At 35.9% G+C, this 24,683-nt stretch overlaps 1 protein-coding gene across 2 annotated transcripts in view; it reads left to right on the forward strand.

Annotated features, from left to right (window-relative positions):
- Positions 1-24,683, forward strand: part of LOC144842857 (uncharacterized) — a 33,709-nt gene that overhangs the window by 6,101 nt on the left and 2,925 nt on the right. For both annotated transcript variants that reach the window (XM_078699409.1, XM_078699410.1), the window contains exons 4-39: positions 381-510; positions 1,150-1,291; positions 1,657-1,770; positions 1,884-2,153; positions 2,691-2,844; positions 3,483-3,623; positions 4,360-4,477; positions 4,601-4,751; positions 4,897-5,034; positions 5,885-6,130; positions 6,654-6,816; positions 6,937-7,064; positions 7,155-7,436; positions 8,061-8,192; positions 8,567-8,734; positions 9,492-9,671; positions 10,077-10,271; positions 10,774-11,019; positions 11,446-11,637; positions 12,195-12,377; positions 12,693-12,887; positions 13,348-13,593; positions 17,283-17,477; positions 17,831-18,019; positions 18,373-18,561; positions 19,046-19,300; positions 19,571-19,750; positions 20,142-20,348; positions 20,624-20,737; positions 21,195-21,326; positions 21,425-21,670; positions 22,196-22,396; positions 22,757-22,893; positions 22,976-23,115; positions 23,295-23,482; positions 23,865-24,026. In XM_078699409.1, coding sequence (XP_078555535.1) covers positions 381-510; positions 1,150-1,291; positions 1,657-1,770; positions 1,884-2,153; positions 2,691-2,844; positions 3,483-3,623; positions 4,360-4,477; positions 4,601-4,751; positions 4,897-5,034; positions 5,885-6,130; positions 6,654-6,816; positions 6,937-7,064; positions 7,155-7,436; positions 8,061-8,192; positions 8,567-8,734; positions 9,492-9,671; positions 10,077-10,271; positions 10,774-11,019; positions 11,446-11,637; positions 12,195-12,377; positions 12,693-12,887; positions 13,348-13,593; positions 17,283-17,477; positions 17,831-18,019; positions 18,373-18,561; positions 19,046-19,300; positions 19,571-19,750; positions 20,142-20,348; positions 20,624-20,737; positions 21,195-21,326; positions 21,425-21,670; positions 22,196-22,396; positions 22,757-22,893; positions 22,976-23,115; positions 23,295-23,482; positions 23,865-24,026 — 6,449 coding nt within the window. The remainder of the gene's footprint in view (positions 1-380; positions 511-1,149; positions 1,292-1,656; positions 1,771-1,883; positions 2,154-2,690; positions 2,845-3,482; positions 3,624-4,359; positions 4,478-4,600; positions 4,752-4,896; positions 5,035-5,884; positions 6,131-6,653; positions 6,817-6,936; positions 7,065-7,154; positions 7,437-8,060; positions 8,193-8,566; positions 8,735-9,491; positions 9,672-10,076; positions 10,272-10,773; positions 11,020-11,445; positions 11,638-12,194; positions 12,378-12,692; positions 12,888-13,347; positions 13,594-17,282; positions 17,478-17,830; positions 18,020-18,372; positions 18,562-19,045; positions 19,301-19,570; positions 19,751-20,141; positions 20,349-20,623; positions 20,738-21,194; positions 21,327-21,424; positions 21,671-22,195; positions 22,397-22,756; positions 22,894-22,975; positions 23,116-23,294; positions 23,483-23,864; positions 24,027-24,683) is intronic.

A 24,683-nucleotide genomic window follows, 5' to 3' on the forward strand; every position in this document is an offset into this window, starting at 1 on the left:
ACAAGATATACTGTAATAAAGCAAATATAAGATTTAAAAACAATTTTCACCATGTGTTAGTATGGACAAATTCATTAAAAAGATTTTAACCTGATAGACTAAATAAATAACATTAAAGGCCAATTTACACAGATGATCGGTAATACAAATATAAAATCTATCTTATTCCTTATGACCATTCACACAAAACGCGGAGCAGATGGGCGGTTGAGCGGAAATGCACAGGATAGAAACAGATTTTTCGGGGGGACAAGCTGCACAGTTTTCCGCTTACCGTTACCGCTCGTCTGTGTAAATTGGCCTTAACTTTCAACATTAATAATAAGTCGCTTTTTCACATTTTTTTGCAAACAAAATTTTTTACAAACATTTTTTTGTAGACTATATTGGACAGATGTGAACGTTGCATTCAGTAAGATAAAAAGCACAGACCTGAACGGCAACAATCTCACAACAATTATTGAAATAGCTTCAAGCACTGCACACTTCTTTGATCTTACAGTCTTTCAAGTGAGTATTCAGCTCTGTCTTGGCTTCAAATCCAAAGGTCCTGGGTTCAAGTCCTGTCATGTCAGAATTTTGTCTAATGACAATTTACAACTCCGCTCTCAAAGACTTGTTTATGTAGAGCATCTTTGTGTATATGTTGTTCTTGTGAACAGGATTGCCATCATTAAGAAGGATAGTGAATGAATTTGATTTTGGTTATCCTTGGAAATTTGCCAAAATATAATATTTATAACAAAACAAAACTAATAGAACAATCCTACAAGGAGAATATTTCTTCATAGTAATGATAAACAATCTGGGCAGAGATGTAGTGTCATCTTTAGACAGCTAGCCTTGAGTGATTTAAGTTGGTTCATTTTTATGAAGAAAGTTTTATTTATAGTACAGTGTATTTTAATAGCGAATTTTTTGGATGATAGGCGGACCAAGTAATTATTTAAAATTTAGTCTGCGCATAAAGTGTAATACACACCCTTCCGCTTATTATAGGGACAGTGTTTGATTGATTCAATGTTCGTATATTTTCCCGAAATGAAAGCTGGCTACAGTATATCCCACCTGATACCAAATTGCGGATTCCCAATATATCGATATTTAAAACTTAACCCTGTATGAAGGATATTTATTTTATATTTGCAGAATTACTTATTTGTTACTGATTGGCGAAATTATCTACGATGTGTGAACATCGAAGAGAAGTCTCACTACTTCGCCCTGAATCTTGGTTCACGTCCGTATGGAATCATGGTTTTTGGCAACGAAAACCAACCTAATGGAACATGTATGTATTTATTACATTACTTATAAGATTATAGGTTTAAATGTATTTTGTTCTGGTGGGTAAGCCACTTTTGTGGGTTTACATTGTTGATGTGCAAGCCTAAACAACTGAAGAAAAGAAAGATTTAGGCCTACCTAGAAGAATTTGATATAAGTTAGGCCTAACTATTACTTTTTCTGCTGGTCTCTAGTTTGAAAGGGCACTTTTAGAAAAAAGGGAGTTCTTTCAACCCTACGAACCCCCTGGCTACGGACTTGACAATCTTTGACATCGACACTGTCGCAATGTTGATAACATTTTATGTTGAGGTTGAGGCCTTGTTTGGAAAATACTTACCCATAAATCATTAATGTATTCATTTTTAGCTCCTTGTGCCAGCAAGCCATGTAATCAGATTTGTGTTACTGATCCTGGTCCAGATGGCTATAAATGTCTCTGCAAAGAAGGATATGAATTCTTTGATGGAAAGTGCAAGAAACGTAAGTACTGTTTCATTTGAAATTGGCATGAAATATACAAAAAAAAGATATACTATACAAATTCAGAAGATATTGATATTGAATTTAATAATGCCATACTTTTATTTTATCAGGAGAAATTGGGTTAAGTTCACCACAAATTATTTTCTCTAAGAGTAACAGTTTGTGCGGCATTCCTGGCAACTTTCCCGATCTACCGCTACCAGCTGACTTCAGTGCTCCGTGCTTTCTACAGAATCAAACGCACATTGTTGCTCTTCAATTAGACTCCGAGGAGAAACTGTTGTTTTACTCGGACGCAGAGTTAAGGCGTGTGATGTCGGTGAGACTTACCCATGGGTCCAATACTAACACCATCATGGGCGGTGTGGGCAGCGTTGAAGGTTAGTTTTTACTGGATGCTTGCCAGATATACATATTTGTATAAGAGAAATAAAATTTAATCTTCTATCACTTTCTGTTTATTTTATTCTCACACTAGAACATCTTTGGAGTCCAAAACTGTGATTATCACCATGAAATTCTGTCATAGTTTCCATGTTATTGATTCCCCTATGTTAAATAAATTGATTTTTTAAAAATTTTGTAGATGTTCAATTCATCTTTTTATTGGTCTAATTCATATAAATCAGAAGATATTTATTAATACAACTACAGCAGATAAAACAGTTCCCAAAAAATGCTGTTTGCCTCTGAAAAAAAACCACATATCGATGAAAAGGTCTGTTGCTCTGTCTACACTATCAAACTTTGTGACACAAAAAAATTTGATGTGCCCATATATGGACATGATGATGTCATGTCACTACCATATTTGGGCATATCACTATGATATTTGGGCATATCACTACGATATTTGGGCACATTTTCAAACTAGTTTGATAGTGTAGACAGAGCTTAAAATTGTTCTCTTCCAACAGGCATTGCAGTGGATTGGATAAGTAAAAACCTTTACATGACTGACTACGCCATGAACCGTATCGCAGTTTCTCGTTACGAGGGCACTAGTCGTAAAATTCTTCTAGATACAGATGTCATCTCTCCGAGAAGTATCGCTATAGATCCTCGTGAAAGGTAATTTATGAAACTGCTATAGATATAATTGGAATATATTGTCATAAACCAACCATAAGATATATATAGTCCCCCTCAAAAAATGATTTTTGTATATATTTTTTGTTGAATATGCCATTTTAATGTCATATAATAATTCTTCACTTTGACCAAAAATTTGATCTAAAAAAATGATTTACCTGAAAAAACTGCAATTTAAAGCAAAAAATAGTCTGTTTTGGTTGAATTTAACCGTTTATTTTGTCATTTTATAAGTGAAAACTTTTTTTTCAGTGATTAACTTGTTAAAACTACAAAATGGCCTATTCAAAGTCTGATTTTATTAATCTTCATTTTTCATGTTTTTGGGGGATAATCCTGAGATGATGACCTGCCTTGAACCTTGGGATTGGTATCTCAGCATACATTTTACACCATTTCCTGTACTGATACAAGTCCAAGGGGACTTTCCCCAAATATTTTGGGTGTTCCAAGGGGTTGTACTGTATTTTACATAACATTTTGTAAATCATATTAATTGGTTTAAGCAAGCTTACAGCACAGTTAATATACCAGCGTGTATGAACTTTAGTCATAATCATAGTCAAATCTACACCGCGATTGATTTTATCACTGTTTTTTCTTTTCATTTATATCAGTGCAAAGTTTTTATTTTGGACTGAATTTGGAGAACCAGCACAGATTGAACGATCCTTTTTGGACGGTAGCCATAGGCAGGTGATAGTATCAACACCATTGGTATCACCAAATGGCCTCACTATAGACTTCGCCAGTAAAAGGTAGACACTTTTTTCTCAAGATATGAAAATAATTTTTATTTATTTTTATTTATTCAAAGGATAGGGACCAACAGGTGGTAAACACCTCTAAAAATGGTCCAGTCCCAATTGCACAGTGGCTGTGTGAGACAGTGGCTGTGTTTGTGTGGACTAGTACACCGGGGTAACCCCCTACTTGTCTCGAAAGATATACTAGGTTTTTTAAAGTGCACATGAGCTATGTGTACACTGGACCTACGGTTTATAGTCCTTATCCGAGAAGACTCGTTCTACCACCAGAACCATGGAGCGAGTGGGCCTCGAACCCTTGCCGATGTTATGGCTACGTAATTACGGTTCCACTGTCGTAACTGCTTGGCCACTCACTTATTCTAAAGCTCTGTCTACACTATCAAACTTTATGTGAGAAAAAAATGTGATGTGCCCATATATAGATATGATGTCATATCACTACCATATTTGGGCACATCACTACCATATTCGTGCACATCACACTTTTTTGTGAAACTAGTTTGATGTGTAGACAGAGCTTTAGTTTAGCAATTTATTTAGTAGATGTAGTGTATAATTGTGTATATCCAATATAATACAGTTTTTAACTGAGACAATGTGTAAAATAGTTGAATTGATCATTTGATAAAATGCCTCAGACAGGTCAAACTAGTGACCTCTCGAGCGTCATAACCATGGTTTAAAATCATTATCTTATATCATTATTATTTTTTAAATTTTGCAGGTTGTTCTTCGGTGATCGTAGTAGTAGTAAAATAGAAAGTGTGGATTATGATGGCTCTAATAGGAAACTTGTGTTTGCAAAGCCCGCAGCTCATTTCTTTGACATGGATATTTATCAGGTATCGTAAATTGTAGATTTTACCAATTAATAATAACCATACATATACTGTATTTGGATTTCTGTAAATTGATATTGATGGTTTTGACCACCATTGTAGCTTTGAAACCATTTTCTTTTTTAGGATTATTTACTTTTTACGGAATGGAACGAGAATACCGGAGTTCATGCAATTGAATTTGAAAGTGGGCGGGAACAAAAGAGCCTGCTGCATGATGGGATAGCATACGGAATAAAAACATATTCACCGTCAAGACAACCGACAGACGCAACAGGTTTGTTACAAAAGAGTTTTTATTTTGCACAATCATTTTCAGCCTCAGGGAATTAGAACAATTATGTGTTGGCATCCGTGGTTAAATAATGTTGAATTAAATTAAATGTCTCATTGTATTATCAATATCATATGTCTTGTTTCAGATTATACGGGACCAAGTTGCTTGGATGAAAATGGTGGCTGCCAACATCTGTGTTTACCGTCATCTGATGCACAAGGCTACACATGTGACTGTAGCACTGGATATAGGATACATACAGATGGCAAAACATGTGTCACAGGTACTATATGAACTCTTCAAAAACATTTGTTTGCAATTTGTTTGAATAATGATAAAATATATGCTGTGATGGGAAAATGTCCTATGGGGGAAATGGTCTGAAATGGGGGAAAATATTCCATGGAGCAAATGTCCAGAGGGAAAGTACAGAGCAACCAGCCTGCTCCCAGTTACAACAGACCCAGTGACATGAGGGGAGAGTGATAGAAATCCTTTTTTACTGTGAAACTTAATATTGTGTATTATGACACTAAGACTAACCCTATTCAGTGGAGACGCATCTATTTTACTTTGTTGAATTCCGAAAGTGTCATCATCCGACTTGCTTCATCTTACTCTTCCTTCAAATTTCTGCTCAAGAACCATCTTCTTGTTTAGTTGCTTCCTTTTTCCTATCTTTTCTTCTGAGAGGGCCAATTTAATTCATTTATTTTTTGATTCTAAATTGTTTGTGCTTTATTTTATCTTTATAAACTGTATTTATTTTAATTTAATTTTTATTGTTTTGCATGTTTATGTCTCGTCATGTATTTTTGTGAGGGTCCCTATGATGAGCTTCGGCTGGATGGACCACCCTCGTAAAATAGTTGTGGTCCTGATGTGTTGCAAAATCTGTGTTTTATTTTAAAAGTAAATTTTACAATAGAGCTTATCCATGATTTATTTTTAAGATAGTGGAATTCCTAAAACCTTAGAAGCCCCTCCCCCACACCTCTCTCTCTTCCCCTTTTATTCATTGCATCTGAGAGATCCCAGAGTACTTTTGCATTCTACAATGGATTATAGTTATGCATCTCAATCATTTTAAAATGTCAAAAAGCACTAAAAATTTTTGTTTAAATTTTTGATAGATATTATGGACGATAATTTTATTCTTTTGGCCGACACGTACCTGCATGCGATTTTCCAAGTAAGTCTTGGTGGCGCCACTAATGGTTACACAGCTCTTCCGTTGGGAATGATGTCGAATCCTGTTGCAATTGATTTCGATCCAGTTGATAAAATGGTGTACTGGACAGACGTGGAATCTGGAAGTATCAACCGAGCTAAACTAGATGGAACGATGCGAGAGATTGTTGCACGTAGAGGAGTGGAAAGTAAGGAACTCTTTACACCAGATTCATGACTATACGCATGTTTTATGGAAGCAAAGAAAAAGTAAACGTCCCATTGTGTTTAAAGCTCAGTCTACACCATCAAAGTTGATGTGAAAAACAAATGTGATGTGCCCATATATGGACATCAGATGATGTCATATCACTACTATATTTGGACATATATCACTACCATAATTGGGAACATCACAACTTTCTTTGTCAAACTAGTTTGATAGTGTAGACCAAGTTGCAGAAAGGCTGTTCCACTACTACTATTTTAATGTTCCGTTGAAGCCAACTCGACCCCCAACTTGACCCTATGCACTTCAAGCACTTTGATTGGCTGATCATCATAATACTGATTAAATTAAGTTCATGTATTGAAAACCAGTAAAATAGCAGTTTGACATGCAAGTTATTTTACTGGTTTACACTAATACATAAACTTTATTTCATTACTAAATCGAAATCAGATGAAAATGTTTTCACATAATCTATACTGTATTATTCAAATGATTTTTAGGTGCAGATGGTATAGCAGTAGACAGTGTAGCTAGACTCCTTTTCTGGACAGATTCAACCAAGAAAACAATAGAAGTATCACAACTTAATGGTCTGGATCGTAAGACTATCATTGACACAGATGTTGACAAACCACGTGCTATTGCTGCTGATTCAGTAAATGGGTATAATAAATCCGTTGTTTTCAATTTGCATTATAACATTTACTGAAATAATCAAAAGGATGTTTAATGTTGATATGTTTATGAAGTAATTCATGGAGAAGTTTCTCTTTTTTAATTTAGGGTGATATACTGGACAGATTGGGGAGCTGAGCCAAAAATAGAAAAAGCAAACATGGATGGAACAAACCGGACTGTTCTGGTTAATTCTGGTTTGGTCTGGCCAAATGGACTTGAACTTGATTTTCAATGTAAGTATACATAAATGAATATACATTAATATATTTAATTAATTGATGGAGCTCTGAGCATCTTCTTATTTTATCTTTGTCATTCAATAGCCAATCGATTGTACTGGTGTGATGGGAAAATGTCCAAAATTGAAAGCGTAAACTTTAATGGTCAGGACCGCCAGCCTTTGATCGACTTGGGTAGTTCAAAAGAAAACCATTTGTTTGGATTGACGTCGGATGAAAACAACATTTACTGGAGTAATTGGGCCGCTGGTATGGTGATGACGGTTCAAAAAACTGATATAGATACTAATGGAACATCATTTGGATTCAAAGGCTTTACTAAAATCAATGATATATCACTTTACAATAGCAGATTAACAAGAGAAGGTATGCGTTTTGAAAATTTGATTGAAGTATTTTATATAGGTAATACAGAAAACCATTTTAAGTCATTGTGTGCATGTGTGAAGCAGTTGGGAAGATAGTTGTGCTTCCGATATCCAGGTGGGCTTCTTATATCCAGGTGTGCTTACAATATCCAGGTGTGCTTCCAATATCCAGGTGTGCTCACAATATCCAGGTGTGCTTACAATATCCAGGTGTGCTTACAATATCCAGGTGTGCTTACAATATCCAGGTGTGCTTACAATATCCAGGTGCTTCCAATATCCAGTGTGTTTCCGATATCCAGGTGTGCTTCTGATATCCAGGTGTGCTTCCATTATCCAGGTGGGCTTCTGATATCCAGGTGTGCTTAAAATATCTAGGTGTGCTTAAAATATCTAGGTTTGCTTCCATTATCCAGGGGTGCTTTCAATATCCAGGTGTGTTTCCGATATCCAGGTGTGTTTCCGATATTTAGGTGTGCTTCAATATCCAGGTGTGCTTTCAATATCCAGGTTTGCTTCCAATATCCAGGTCTGCTTGTTATTATCCAGGTGTGCTTTTGATATACAGGTGTGCTTCAATATCCAGGTGTGCTTCTAAGATTTGTATACGTCTTCCTTGCAGGTACTACAGCTTGCTCCGTGCAAAATGGTAACTGCAGTAACCTGTGTTTACCTCTTCCTGGCGGAGATCGTACGTGTGCATGTGCCAATGGGATAGATTTGACACCTGAGAATGATAATATCTGCGATGGAGGTAACGTTTATCAATTGAACACTTTATTAAGGCACACCCATAGGGGTCACAAACCCGATGTCGTAATTATCTTGTACATTACCACATCATCAAATGGTTGTATCTTCAGGTAACACTCGCTCTTAGCTTATTTCTCACAGAAAAACCTGCCCTCTCATCATTTTACCACCCTGACTTCTCACCATAGTAACACCCCGACCTCTCACTATAGTAACACCTGACCTCTCACCATAGTAGCACCCCGACCTCTCACCATAGTAACACCCCAACCTGCTCTCCAGAACACATTACCCACTCATCAGAACCCCAAGTCACCTCATCTCTCACAACAACACACCTTTTTAACAGGAATATTTTCAATTATCCTTTACCAGCTGTACGGTGTCCTGAAACATTTGAAAATGGAAATGTATACAACTGCGACCGTTTTCCGTATGACTCTTGCCAAGTGGATTGTGATATTGGCTACGACATCCTTATCCCGGAAATCGACTGCAAACCTAACGGAGAATGGAATATCAGTTTGAATGATCCATGTCAAAGTATGTAGCTTTGTCTCTTAAGCTCTGTCTGCACTATCAAACTAGTGTGACAAAAAAGTGTGATGTGTGCCGAATATGATAGTGATATGTCCAAATATAGTAGTGATATGACATTATCATGTCCATCACATGGGCACATCACATTTTTGTTGTCACATAAAGTTTAATAGTGTAGGCAGAGCTTTAGGGGTCGTGACAATTATTCTACTGCATTTTTTGTACTGCAATAACATGATTTTGGACTGTTACAATGTAGTTTGTGCAATCAGTCATTGTATCAAACAGTATGTATCATAATAACACAAACAAAATACAGCTAAGCTTGCTAAATAATTGCACAAACAGTAAACAAAATGTTGACATGATCCCATAATGCTAATTATAATAATTACAAAATTCCTTTACCCCATTTTTATTTTATTATTCTAGACTTACATACTTTATATGATGTTTATTAAAGATATTGGTTTTTTTTTCAAATTTATTTTTATATGCTACAGTATTTTAATGTCACATAATAGTTTATTTGCTTTGGACAAAAATCAATGGTTTTTGGTTCCTTTTGTCTTTTTATAAGTGAAATAATTTTTTGGGGTTTTTTTTTTTACAGAAGTGAATAAATAAAACTGCAAAATGGCAGGAACGTATTTAAAGTCTGATTTATTAATTTTCAATTTACATGTTTTTGGGGGACAATACATCTTTAAAAATGAAATATGTTTTTAAATGAATCAAGATTTGTATTATTTCCTACTAGTTGTAAAGTGTCCAGTGCCCATTCTACATCCAAACGTGTATATCGCGGATTGCCTGCCACCGTACGAGTATAACACCAGTTGTACTTTCAAGTGCGGGACCGGTACATCACAAATCAGTGGCAATGCGACCCAGACATGTGGAGTAAGTGGATGGGAGGGTGATCCACTTACCTGTCAAGGTATGAATTTTGATCTTTTTGTTCTGCAACATTACTCTTCTGCAGTACCTAGATTTTTTACTGAAGTAACGTGTGATTTCATTGTAGAAGTATGGTTACACACAACAAGCTTAATGAGTGATTTAGTTACTACAGTAACTGCAGTAGAATGATTTTGACATTCCTCCTTTATTATTTATTCCTATAAAGCTCTGTCTACATTATCAAACAAGTTTGACAAAAAAAGTGTGATGTGCCCAAATATGGTAGTGATATGACCAAATATGGTAGTGATATGACCAAATATGGTAGTGATATGACCAAATATGGTAGTGATATGACATCATCATGTCCATATATGGGCACATCACATTTTTATGTCACATAAAGTTTGATAGTCTAGACAGAACTTAACTCTATTTCCAGTTGTGCATTGTCCACGCCTCACCCCACCTGCCAATGGAGCATATTCTCCCAGTACTTGTTCATTGCAAAGTGTGCAATTTCATCAGATTTGTGGGCTAGGCTGCTCTAGTGGCTATGATTTATCAGGATCTAGGACTCACCTTTGCCTGGAGGATGGTACTTGGAGCAGTGCCTTTGAAGATAGCAAATGCATAGGTAAGGGTAATGAAGTCAATGTTTGTATATATAATATATAGTTGTTTTTTTGCGGTGAAGATTATTTTTTGCTCACACAATCCAATAGCAAGCAAATGATCTGCCAAATTCAAGATTGAAAACCATCCTTTCTAAACCAAGTCTCATGAGGATTTGGTAGTGGTGCTGAAATTGCAGTCAGAACATTGATATGATATGATTTGAACCAAGGGCCCTGGGATTGGTAAGCAAGCATATCAACTACCATGCCACAGTGCCACTACTATATTTTGTACAGTAACTAACAAACAATTGAATTATTCTTTTTAAAAGAAATGATTTTGATGATCTGTGCATTATTATTTTATTTATTCCTTTCAAGGGAGCACCAAGGAGAGACAAGAGCTATCAAAGACAACTATCGCCAAAGGGCGTGTCTCTCCAATTATTATTTTGTTAGCAGGAATAAATTATTTCTCATCATCTCATTTCAATTAAATATATATTTGTTAACGTCTTTAAGATGTCGAAACTCCAACGTTTGGAAACACTTGCCCACAAAACATCACAGTTACCACACCCCATGGCGAAGATACAATGAAGGTGACATGGCAGGTACCAATTGCCACAGATAACTCAAATGACGTGAACATGACGTATGATGCAACACCGCCTATTACATTGGGGGAAGGAGAACGGCTGATAACATACACAGCAATAGATGCATCAGAAAATAAAGCTACCTGTACTTTTGGCGTAATTGTGGAAGGTATGTAGTACTAGTCAACTTCTCCCAATAATATTGGACTGGTCTAAAGCTCTGTCTACACTATCAAACTAGTTTGACAAAAAAAGTGTGATGTGCCCAAATATGGAAGTGATATACCCAAATATGGTAGTGATATGACATCATAATATCCTTAAGTTTTATCGTGTAGACAGAGCTTAATATGTGTTTTTCCAGAAATGTTGTATTCTGAATGTGTTTCCAATGGTAGAGGAAGAGTTTTCAACTATATTTCAATGAATTAGAGTTCTAGCAAACCATGTCTGGGACACTTTTGGTACCAAACCAATTGTCCCTTAATTGAGAGTGTCCAAAAGGAGGGGTTCTAGTCTATTAATAATTTAATTTAATTACACATCTTTTGTATACGAACCATATTACGGTACAAATAACTCGTTTTCTCTACAGTTCGACGTTGTAAAACATTACTTGCTCCTATCCACGGACATCTTGGTGGCGTAGATTGTGGCAACCATCTTGGAACGTCGTGTGAAATTGTTTGCAATGAAGGGTATTATATGGTTGGCGGTGATAGTAATCGGACATGTGCTCTACAAAATGGTCAGCCTATCTGGACAGGTCAACAGCCAAGTTGTTCTAGTGAGTTTAATAGATCTTTGAATTATGAATTAACTTCATAATAATAATACCACATTTATATAGCGCCCTTTTCATGAGTAATCATGATCAAAGGTGTTTTACAAGCATTATTACCCCGGTCATTTTTTGTATCAAACATGTATGGAAACATACTCCCATAATGCAGCTAGTAATCAGCGCAAAGTTGTGTTTTGATCTATCCGGGTTCCCATTTTAAACACCTGGGTGGAGAGAGGCAAATGTAGGTAAAGTGCCTTGCCTAAGGATACAAGCAATGCGTCGAGAGTTAGATTTGAATCACGACCTCATGATTGATAATCCAACGTCCAAACACAGTGCGTCACAGTGTGTTGAATAATGAATTTTCATTATTAATGAGAACCAATAAAATATAAAAAATGTCAAGAAAAGTGTTAAATGCACAAAAACAAATAACATCCAGAAACAAAATATAAAATAACATTTAATTACAGAAGTGAAGAATTACTAATTATTAATTTAGAAAAGTATTCAAGAGATGAAATTATTTCAGTTGGTTTTAATACTTGTTTAATTAGATGTTATTTGCCCTGAAGTTGAAGCTCCACAACATGTGCTCAAAGCTGCCTGTTCCGCTCCTTACATTCTACACACCGAATGCCAGTACATTTGCCAGAAAGGCTACAACAAAGTCAGCGGATCTGACCGGCAAACATGCGGAATAAGCGGCGAATGGACTGGCTCACTTATTCAATGTGAAAGTAAGTTGTGCTAATTTAATTCCCTGTTTGCAGGGTGTTTAGAAGAAAGTGTTCAGTAGAAAGTATTTGCAGGGCGTTTAGTAGATGGTGTCATTTCATTGATGTTATTTTGAGCTTTACCAACATTATTGATGGATTTTCTCAAGAAAAATGATCAACCAAAAATGTAATACAATGTTATTAAAAATAATATTTTAAATAACACCTTTGTTGATTCCCAAGATGTCCCCTTAATATGGTTCTACCGTATTTACCTTACCCCTTAATTATTAGAAATCTAGTAACATATTCATTTTGTTTTCTTCTTGTGCAAAGTTCAAACGTGCAGAGCAATACCAGCATTTACATATGGCATGATAATTCCTGCCAACTGTACCACTGCTGGAGGGCGCTACAACGATGAATGCACCTTTAGTTGTGTTGAGAACTATGAACTGCAAGGTGAAGCCGTACATGTCTGTGGAGCCAGTGGCCAGTGGAGTAATATGGATGATGAACATGTCTGTCAAGGTACTGTATATAGTCTGGCTTTTTCAGACGCATGCCGCTATTAGTAGAAGGTGATACTTTCAAGATCCAACAACGTGTCCCCTTAATAGAAGTGTCCCCTTAATAGATGTTAGCCATAGTGTTAAAATATATATTGCCCCTCGTTCGTTTTAAACAAAACCATCAAAGTGCTTAGAATAGATTGAAATCTTGTTCTCTGATAGGGGTGTCCTAAAGGAGGGGTTTTACTGTATTCCCAGAATGAAATCCCCTTATAAGGTACAGTAAATGTTATATGAATAAGACTCTGCATTTTTGCTAGGTAGGACTTAGGAAACAAAACTTATTTTAGGCCAAATTGATACAGATTGCTGCCCCAACAATTTGTAATTTTGGTTTAGTGTACTTTTAAAATTTGGACAACTCATTTAGCAATATATTTTACAGACCTTCCAACTTCTGGTATTCTTTTTCATTTCAGATCCAACTGCTCCAAAGCTGGGGCAGTGTCCAGACAATATCAATGTTGTTGCCAGTCGCAATGAAACAATAGCTGAAGCATTATGGGTGATTCCAGACAGCTTTGATGAAAATGGTGAGAGGTTAAATGTCACATCTTCAAAGCCAAATGGAGAACGGCTCTCTGAAGGGAACCACACAATCGTTTTGTCTGCTACCGACTCCAAGGGCAAGAATGCATCTTGCCGCTTTATTGTTGAAGTAACAGGTAAGTAAAAACATTCTCCATTTTCCTGTGGTAAATATTGAGGGGGGAAAAACAAACACACATTTTTAAAAAGAAAAATTTAAAAGTAAAATTTAAATAGCGATGGCTATCACAAACATAATATTCATCAGGAAAAAAAAATGTTATAATTACTATACTATACATATAGGCTAGTCAATCTAGCATTTTGAGTGAAACAAATTGCAAACAGAGATTTTGTTTTTTTAAATGGTTACATATGATAAGGTGATTATTTTTTGAGCATCACACCTCTGACACTCATGCAAATTAGCTTAAATATGCAAATTAGGGTGAAATTACAGGGTTACCATATCTTAAAAACTACTAATCGTAGAGAATTCGTTTTTGCACAGTCTGGTTCAGAATATATATATTTATATTTGCTCTAATGAGACATTTTACAAAAAAATGTCCGGAAGTACCAGATTTTGACCCTTGACCCCGTTTCTCAATATTTACATAAATATGTGATTAAAATGTCTGTAGAGACTTTTTTTGGACTCAATGACTTGGATATTGTTTTTCAATACCCACCATAGAACTGTATTATAATTCCCAAAATCACACCTTCGTCACGCACCTCGAAAGTATGCAAATTAGTAGTACAAGTAATATTAAATATGCAAATTAGGGAGTGAAATTACAGCGTTGCCATATCTCGAAAACCGCTAATGCTAGAGTGATTTTTTCACTAAAATATTTAAAATATGTATATTTATATTTGCTGTAATGAGACATTTTACAAAAAAATGCCCGGAAGTATGACATTTGACCCTCGACCCCATTTCTCAATATTGCATATATATAATTTACAAGGAAACTAAAATGTCTGTAGAGACTTTGTTTTGCCCTCGAATGACTCGGATACAGGTTTCTAATAGCCAACATAGGAATGTTTAGTAAATCTTAAAATCACACCTGTATCACTCACCTTCAAAGTATGCAAATTATTAGTACAAGTTACATGAAATATGCAAATTAGGGGGTGAAATTACAGGTTCCTATATGTATCGAAAACCGCTATTGGTAGAGAGTTGATTTTTTCAAAAACTTGTTCAGAATATTTATATTTGCTCTAATGAAACATTTTACGAAAAAATGATCGGAAATACAACAATTGACCCTTGACCCTATTTATCAATGTTTGCATACATAATGCAACTATAATGTCTGTAGATAGTTTTTTTTTACTCAAATGACTCGGATACAGTTTTCCTATCGTCAGCATAGGACCGCTTTGTAATTCCCAAAATCACAATTTTGTCACACACCTTGAAAGTATGCAAATTATTAGTACAAGTTACATGAAATATGCAAATTAGGAGTGAAATTACCGTCTTCCCATATCTCGAAAACCATTAATGCTAGAGAGTTGATTTGAATTCAGAGTTGATTCAGAATGTACATATTTATATTCGCTCTAATGAAACATTTTACGCAAAAATTGTCGGAATTATGACATTTGACCCTCAAATCTATTTCTCAATATTTTCATAATGCAACTAAAATGTCTGTACAGACTTTGTTTTGGCCTCAAATGACCCAGAGACAGGTTTTCTATAGCCAGCATAGAACTGTTTAGTAATTCTCAAAATCACACCTCTGTTACTTCGCTTGAAAGTATGCAAATTAGTAGTACAAGAAAGTTGCCATATCTCTATCGGTCATTAGCGTTTTCGACATACATAAGGCAATTCACTGTAATTTGCGTATTTCATATAGCTTGTACTACTAATTTGCATACTTTCGGGGTGCTTGACTTATACTGGCTATATAAAACCTGTATCCGAGTCATTTGAGGCCAAAACAAAGTCTGTACATACATTTTAGTTGCATTATATGCAAATATTGAGAAATAATAATAATAATATTAATATCCTGGATTTATATAGCGCCTAATGTTGTGAAACCTCTAAGCGCTGTACATAAACTAATATGAAAAAAGGGAATTCCAACCATGCCAAAAAAAACCCAAACCGAAGTAAAGAGATACGCCTTCGTCGCTAACCAGGGATCGGTCTAATTGAACCCCGGTCAGCACCAGTTGTCTCGAGGGTCAAATGTCATACTTCCGGTCAATTTTTTGTAAAATGTTTCATTGGAGCAAATAGAAATATGTACATGTACGGCTGTGAAAAAATCAACTCTCTAGCATTAATCGTTTTCGAGATATGGGAAGACTGTAATTTATTTATTTATTCACCCCCTTATTTGCATATATCATGTAATTTGTACTACTAATTAGCATAATTTTGAGGTGCATGACGAAGGCGTGATTTTGGGAATTACAAAGCGGTCCTATGCTGACTATAGGAAACATGTATCAGAGTTATTTGAGTCCAAAACAAAGTCTCTACAGACATTTTAGTCGCATTATGTATGCAAACATTGATAAATGGGGTCGAGGGTCAATTGTTGTATTTCCGGTCATTTTTTCGTAAAATGTTTTATTAGAGCGAATATAAATATGTACATTTTGAACAAGTTATTGAAAAAATCAACTCTCTAGTCTTAGTAGTTTTCGATATATAGGAACCTGTAATTTCACCCCCTAATTTGCATATTTTATGTAACTTGTACTAATAATTTGCATACTTTGGAGGTGAGTGATACAGGTGTGATTTTGAGATTTACTAAACAGTTCTATGTTGGCTATTATAAACCTGTATCTGAGTCATTTGAGGGCAAAACAAAGTCTCTACAGACATTTTAGTTTCATTATATATGCAATATTGAGAAATGGGGTCGAGGGTCAAATGTCATACTTCCGGTCAATTTTTTGTAAAATGTTTCATTGGAGCAAATAGAAATATGTACATTCTGAATACGGCTGTGTGTTGTTTTCGAGATATAGGACAACTGTAATTTTTTTCCCTTATTTGCATATTTTATTTAAATTGTACTACTAATTTGCATACTTTCGAGGTGTGTGACAAAGGTGTAATTTTGGGAATTACAAAGTGGTCCTATGCTGGCTATTAGGAACCTATGTCTGGGTCATTTGAGGGCAAAATAAAGTCTCTACAGACATTTTAGTCACATTGTATATGCAAACATTGAGAAATGGGGTCGAAGGTCAAATGTTGTACTTCCGGTCATTTTTTCGTAAAATGTTTCATTAGAGTAAATATAAATATATACATTTTGAATAAATCAGTAAAAAAATCAACTCTCTCGGACTAGTAGTTTTTGAGATATGGTTACCCTGTAATTTCACCCTAATTTGCATATTTAAGCTAATTTGCATACCTTCGGGATGAGTGACAGAGGTGTGATGCTCAAATTTTCATCTCCTCATCATATATGACCATTAAAAAAAAAAAAATCTCTGTTTGCAATTTGTTTCACTTTGGGCTGTTTTTTTTGCTAGATTGACTAGCCTAATACAGTATTCTCTAGATTTACCTCTTTTTGTATAGAATATTATACAAAGCCCAAGGCCACAAACAACATGAAAGTGTCCCAACAATTCATAAAGCTCTGTCTACACTATCAAACTTATGTGACAAAAAAAAAATGTACATGATGATGTCATATCACTACCATATTTAAGCATATCACTACCATATTTGGGCACATCACACTTTTTGTTGTTAAACTATAGTATAATATAGTGTAGTTTAGATCATTTTACACAAACTAATGATATTGTTGTAATTTCTTTCTAGTTCACAGGTGCTCAGAACATCCTTCATTTGAACATGGCCTCATGATTGGTCAGTGTAACAATCATTACGGTACTTCATGTCAGTTTGCCTGTGAGACCGGTTTCCTTCTAACAGGTTCCAGAATCAGGACTTGTGAACTCTTTGATGGAAATAACAACATTTTCGATTGGACGGGAGACATGCCTGGATGTGGAGGTATATTTTATTATTATTCTTTTTTTATTTCATATGCATCCAACATTGAGCACAATATTGCCATTTACATGATAAACTATTTTATAATTTATCGTGCTTATAAACTAAGTATCAATTGAGGCTTAGGGAGTGAAGTTGAAAGAGTCATACTGTAAGTTAAAACCCTTGTACTAGGTGAGGATTGAACCCTGGACCTTGGGATTGAAAGGCAACCACCAAGCTACAGTACAGCTCCAGTACAACATTGTTCATATATTAGAAAAATAAATCAATTTTGTATTGTTCTTGAAATTGTAGACTGGATTTGAACCTAAGAACTCTACTTTATTTCATGCCTTATGTTTCTCTTTTAGCGAATTTGTGTCCGATGTTCCCCTCCCCTGAAAATGGACTAATCCAAGGATGTGATGCAAGCCAACCACAGCCATACCAAACACAATGCCAGGTGCAATGCTCAGAGGGTTACAGGCAGACATCTGGAGACAACCTACGAATGTGTCTTGATAATGGCACTTGGGATGGAATTCCATTAGACTGTCAAGGTAAGACGCCCCCTTTTTCTCTTTAAATTTTGGTTCATCATTTATTAATGGTATAACCTAAAACTAAAAAAACTTTGTAATAGTTCCCAATCATTTGTTGTCAGAGTGGGCTGAACCCACCATGGTTGGTACAGTTTTAAGAATAGTACCTTTAAAAACATAGGAATGGCACTCGCAAGCCCTAACCTGTGATAGGGAAAGTTCTGGTGGAGAACCGATGGAACAATTACTAACTTGAAGACGAAAGAAGCGAGTGTAAGATAACGATATAAGATTTGTTAGTATAAACCTGGGAAATTCCTACTACAAATGACAACTTTATATTGTTCAATCTTCTTGAACTTTCACTATAGGTGTGGCATGCCCAGGAGTTTCGATTGAAGGAGTTTCAGTGTACCCGCCAAGTTGTTCAAATGGAGCAGTCTACCGGGATGAATGTCACTTTGGATGCAACAGAGGATATGCTTTGAGAGGCGCACTCTCACAATATTGCTCAGCAAGTGGCCAGTGGACACAGAATGATAATGACACATTTTGTGAAGGTACAGTACAGTAGGGTATTAAAGATGTGTACTGTATCTCAAAATCATGAAAAACAAAAATTTATAAAACCAGACATTTAATAGCCCATTTTGCAGTTTTATCTGCACATATCCACCAAAGTGCTCAAGGCCCATGTAAAAAACCCGAGGAAACTAATCTATAAACCAAAAAAACTACCCTAATCGTAACTATTTACCAGAAAATTAAGGTGGACATGAGACTGGCTAGTTCATAGGTGTTCTCAGGTATGTGAGTATCTATCTAGACAGACTGTATTAAAAACTATAAATTAAATATTAATGATAATTGTATAGTGCCGAATTCCAACGAATGGATCATTGCTCATGGCGCTGTGGACTCATGCTTCTCCCCTAAGGGTCATGTCATGTCAGTGCAGCCACTTTCAGGCGCTCTCTCATCTGTCCACAACTACAAAACAAATATACTAATGTCCACTAATTAAAATTAAATTCCTTCTTACAGACATAACACCTCCAGTTTTCACCGATTGTCCTGATGAATTGCCATTCCAGGCAGATGAATGCCAGAGACAGGCTCTTGTGGACTTTTCAGACCCAAAGGCAGAAGATAATTCTGGACAAGTTGTGGTATCAGCATTGACAATCTTGTTTGAAGGCCTACCCACTTATCTACCTGACGGTGAATTCAGGTTTAATTACATTGCTGAAGATGATGCAAGAAATATTGCAAGATGTTCATTTAAAGTTAAAGTGATTGGTAATAACATCTTGCTGTTCTAAAGATATTTTGTCCCCTGAAAAAAAATGTTTTAAAATGTTTTCTTGAATATGCCATTTTAGTGTCACATATTAGTTTTTCACTTTGACCAAAAATTGGATCGGAAAAAAAAATTATATACCGTACCTGAAAAAACTGTAATTTAGAAATTTAATTACAAAAAAATAGTCAAATTTACATTATTCACCCTTAAACCTGTGGTACTGTGGGGATCACACTCTATTCTATCATTTTTTCTTCTCTCCACAGTGACCCAATGTCCAGATCTGCCAATCACCAACAGCTTGGACATCAACACCTCTTGTAACAATCTGTACGGCTCAATAGCTAAGTTCAGGTGTACAAGAGCGTACTCCACTCTTGAAGGACAGTCAAACGTAACGTGTCTCTCTACTGGTGAATGGAGTGATTCAACTCCACATTGTAACGGTAATACACATTTTGTGTTGTTAATTAATCTCTCATACATGATCTTAAAGGCCAATTTACACAGACGAGCAGTAATGGTAATAATAATACAGAATCTATGTCATTTCTTATGACCATTTAAATGTGGAGCGGACAGGTGGTTACCGTTCAGCATAGGTACAGATTCTATGTGGTACAAGCTACACAGTTTTTCGCTTACCGTTACCGCTCGTATGTGTAAATTGGCCTTTAAGCCATAAGAAATCAGAAGAAATTACAAGAGTTTGCAGTAAAACATGTATATAAATATGAACATTATAAAAATCAATGAGATATAAGAAAAGTTACCTTTTATGATCTCAACCTATTATTGCTCATATTATTATTCAATTTTAATGTCTTTTTTTGTCAGAGGTGATGTGTAATCCACTTCGTAATCAAGATTATGGTAAAGTAATGCCCTTTGTGTATCCATACTCGTGCAGTGCACGACGTCACCCTGTAGGCAAACAATGTCACATTCGCTGTCCATTTGGTTACCAGTCACGTGACGGGACAACGTCAGTCAGGTGTCTGCCAAATGGCCAATGGACTTCTCTTCCTGACAGTCTTTGTGTTGGTGAGTTTGATATTAAGCTCTGTCTACACTATCAAAAAATGTGATGTGCCAATATATGGACATGGTCATGTCACTACCATATTTGGGCACATCACACTTTTTTGTCAACCTAGTTTGATAGTGTAGACATAGCTTTACTATTCAATTGGATTCAATGTGTGTGGTAAACAATAATAGTTATTGTCGCAAACAATATGTCCTCCATACAGTACACCGTTTTCAACCACAAGGCATTGCCAATATTCTATTCATTATGTATTCTAATTATTTTTCAGATATAACTCCTCCCAGATTCATTAGTTGTCCGTCTGCGATAACTAAATACCTTTCACTGAGAAAGTCAACCGTGAAGGTTACATGGAATAAACCAAGACCATTTGATACTTCAGGTAATTTAAGCTGTGTATTACAGCATGAGATAAATAGTTTGTTTGAACTATAGAATGCTGAGGTATGGAGATCAAAGGGATTATCTGTGGCTGCGACACAATCAGTTCCACGCCCCGGAGAATATGTACAGTACAGTACTGTTGGTATTTGTTGCAGCCAGACATAAGATCAAAGGACTTTTACAGGTTCCTATCTTGGCAAGGCGAGCTCAGTGTCCTGTTGTTAGATTGCCTTGGGTTGGAAGTACTGTACTGGTGTTTTTATTTCTCCTGACAATAACTTCACGACCTTTATGCTGTGTTTATATTTTGAAGTTAATTTCCACCTGTATTACGGTCTGTCTACACTATCAAACTTTGTGTGACAAAAAAATGAGATGTGACCATATATGGACATCATGATGTCATATTGAGAACGTGCGCTACAGCTGATATTTTTAATTATTTATTATTCCAGGCGTCTTCAATCTAACTTCCCCTGACGTTGAGCAACCGTTACAACTTGGACCTGGTATAACACGACTTAATTATGTAGCCACAGACGGTAGTGGAAATGAGGCTCATTGTATTTTTACCATTACTGTAATAGGTATGTATTTTGATTATTTTGTTCCCATTTATCTGCACATCTACACTTGAATGATGAGAATTAATAATCATGTAATTCTTGGTTATATAATTCATTAGATGCACAAAAACCGACAGTGAAAGGTTGCCCGGAAGTTCAAGCTTTGAAATCCGACACGCTTCCTATAGAGTTCAAGTGGCATCATTCGCCAGTGTTTGCCGATAACGTGAACGTGACAGATATTACGTACAGTAGGCAGAAAGGTGATCTTGTATACGAATGGGGCGAGTACAGCGTTGATATCACCGCTACAGATGAGAACAACAACGCTGCTACTTGTACAATGCTAGTTGAAGCTGTTCCAAGTAAGAATTTTTTTTTGTAATTATGTGTTTAAAAGCCTCTAAAAGTCCATCTTTCAAACATCAAGAACCTACGATTTACCACCACTATGCACGATCTTTCTACCTTTATTCTATTGCCAACACTGTATAGTATTGTGAGGGCATGTGGCGCAGTGTGTTGGACGTTGGATTTCTGATGGTGAGATCGTGGTTCGAATCCAGTTCTCACCGCATTGCTTGTATCCACTTTACTTGCATTTGCCTCTCTCCACCCATGTGTATAAATGAGTACCCGGTTAGATCAAGACACAACTTTGCACTGATTACTAGCTGCATTATGGGAGTATATTTCCATATGTGTTTGATCCAAAAAATTACTGGGGTAATAAAGCGTCTTTGAGCATGATTATTCATGAAAAGGGCGCTATAGAAATGTGGTATTAATAAAAAATAGTATGCACCCATATTAAGACTATTCTTATTTCTAGTGTACACTCATGTCTTTGCAGTCGTTGCCAACATAGTTAAATTTTCTTTTATTATTAGCTGATCCTTGTAAAACTTTGGATGCTCCTAAGAATGGACTTATGAACTGTAAGGCACACCACTGCACAGCAACCTGTAGGGATGGATATGTATTCCTCGATGGTCAAACTAGACACAAGTATAACTGTAATACGGTGCTAGGCCGTTGGAACCATGGCAATCCAACCGATCCACAACCATTCGCAGCCAGCTGTTCAAAAGGTTTGTAAAATATTATTGCCAATGCCTCAGTAATACTACACTATCAAACAAAAAAGTGTGATATGCTTAAATATGGTAGTGATATGCTTAAATATCATAGTGATATGACATGCCATATATATACATCACTTTTTTGTTACATAAAGTTTGATAGTGTAGACAGAGCTTTAGCCTAGACTGCTACCTCAACTACTACTGCAGGGGTGGATCCAGGGGGTTGAGCTTGATTCCCCTTTGACAGCTAAAATGAAATTATGAACTCCTCTTTGATATCTATTTTTGACAGACTATTAATATAATACTATTAATGAAGGTGATATATATATTTTTTTTTTATACTTTTTGTTATTTTTTTTTCAGTTATACCTGGCAATGAGATTCGGTTAGAGCGCCAGGATGCATTGGTTTTTTCCCATCCTACTCCGATTGATTGCCGTAACACCTCTGCCAGTCGACAAACACAGATTCAGAATCTGTTAGACTCAAGCAAATTTATAGTAAGTTATGATACGATTATGATATCTTTGTTTTTATTAAATTGAAAATTATTCTTACATTAATTTTTTAAATTATTATCAGACATTTTGTCAAAGTCATGAAGATATTCAGTGCTCGTTTAAAGACATTTCATCACTATGTGCGAGCAACCGTGTCAAACGAACAACATTGGCAATACTCTCAAATGAAGTTGGGGTGATGTTTACTTATGTAGCTACAAGGTACTGTATTGATGTCAGTTTTGTTATTGTTTAAAGCTCTGTCTACACTATCAAACTTTATGTGACAAAAAATGTGATGTGCCCATATATGGACATGATGATGTCATATCACTACCATATTTAAGCATATTACAACCATATTTAGGCTCTATAATCATTTTTCTTATTTAATTAAATAGTTCCAATGCAGATCTATTGGACCAGATGCTAAGAGCCATCAACATTTCCATCAATGACCTTTGGCCTGAGAGTAAAGCTTATTTGGATATCAACGGAGACAGGGTTACTTTAGCTCCCTCTATATCAGAAAAAGGAAAAGTTAGTTCAGTATGTCCAAAAGGTCAGAGTGCGGCCAATAAGAAGTGTGGTAAGTTGTTTATACTGTACTTTATTTTTAATCGCACTTTTCAATATATTTACATTATTATTTGAATGCTTTTAATATACGCTGTCTATACTATCAAACTAGATAGACAACAAAAGTGTGATGTGCCCATATAGGGACATGATGATGTCATATCACTACCACATTTAAGGATATCACTACCACATTTGGGCACATCTTTTGTAAGACTAGTTTGATAGTGTAGATAAAGCTTTAGTACTATAAAAGTGTATTCACTGGGACCGTAAGATATTTTAACCAAAAAAAAGAGGAGAGAGTTAGTCAAACTTTCTGAAGATGACTTGAAACTGTTTAACAATTTAAAAATCTTTATGTTAATATTTTTTCATACTGTTTTTCTCAGTGCAATGCTCACCAGGTACCTTTTATGATATACACTTTGAGAGGTGTCTCCCTTGCCAGGTGGGAACCTATCAGGATAAGGAAGGTCAACTAGCGTGTGTACCATGTCCAAGAGGGACAAGCACTCCAGGGTCAAGTGCATTTAGCCTAGACAGTTGTACACGTAAGAATTGTGTTATTTAAGAATATTATGCAGTTGTCAATTGTATGACCCACTATATAACCTGGGAGAGTTGCGTCATTTGTCCGGTGGGCATCATACCTTATGAATACCATATGACGAACACCCCTGCATAAGAAAATTGACTTACCTTTTTGGCAATGGCACATTGTGACCATGTTGTTCATGGTAAAGGTTAGTGATGGTTGGTAAAGTGACGAACATTGACACACCATTGTTCATTGATGTGACGTACCATCTAGGTTTTTTGACGCACCCCAGTGTCAATATTTTGTAACAATTTGTAAATGACGCATCCATAATGCACCTCTCCCAGGAGTCGTATAGTGGATCATACAATTGACAAGTGCATTACTGTTTCTGTATAAATAAGATATACTTTATTGCATTTATAGGAAGGAGATACAACTACTGTCCAGATGGTTTAACCCTTTTTGAAATGTATGTAGATAGTAGAACACCCTATTAAGGGAACACCCTATTAAGGGAACACCCTATTAAGGGAACACCCTATTAAGGGAACACCCTATTAAGGGAACACCCTATTAAGGGAACACCTATGGGACCAAACAAAGTGTCCCATTAATAGAGGTTGTCTGTAGTGTTAAAGCATACAATATATTTGTCCTGTGTTTGTTT

The sequence above is a fragment of the Antedon bifida genome, chromosome 5 (genome assembly GCF_963402885.1).
Source record: "Antedon bifida chromosome 5, ecAntBifi1.1, whole genome shotgun sequence".
Taxonomy (NCBI): Eukaryota; Metazoa; Echinodermata; class Crinoidea; order Comatulida; family Antedonidae; genus Antedon; species Antedon bifida.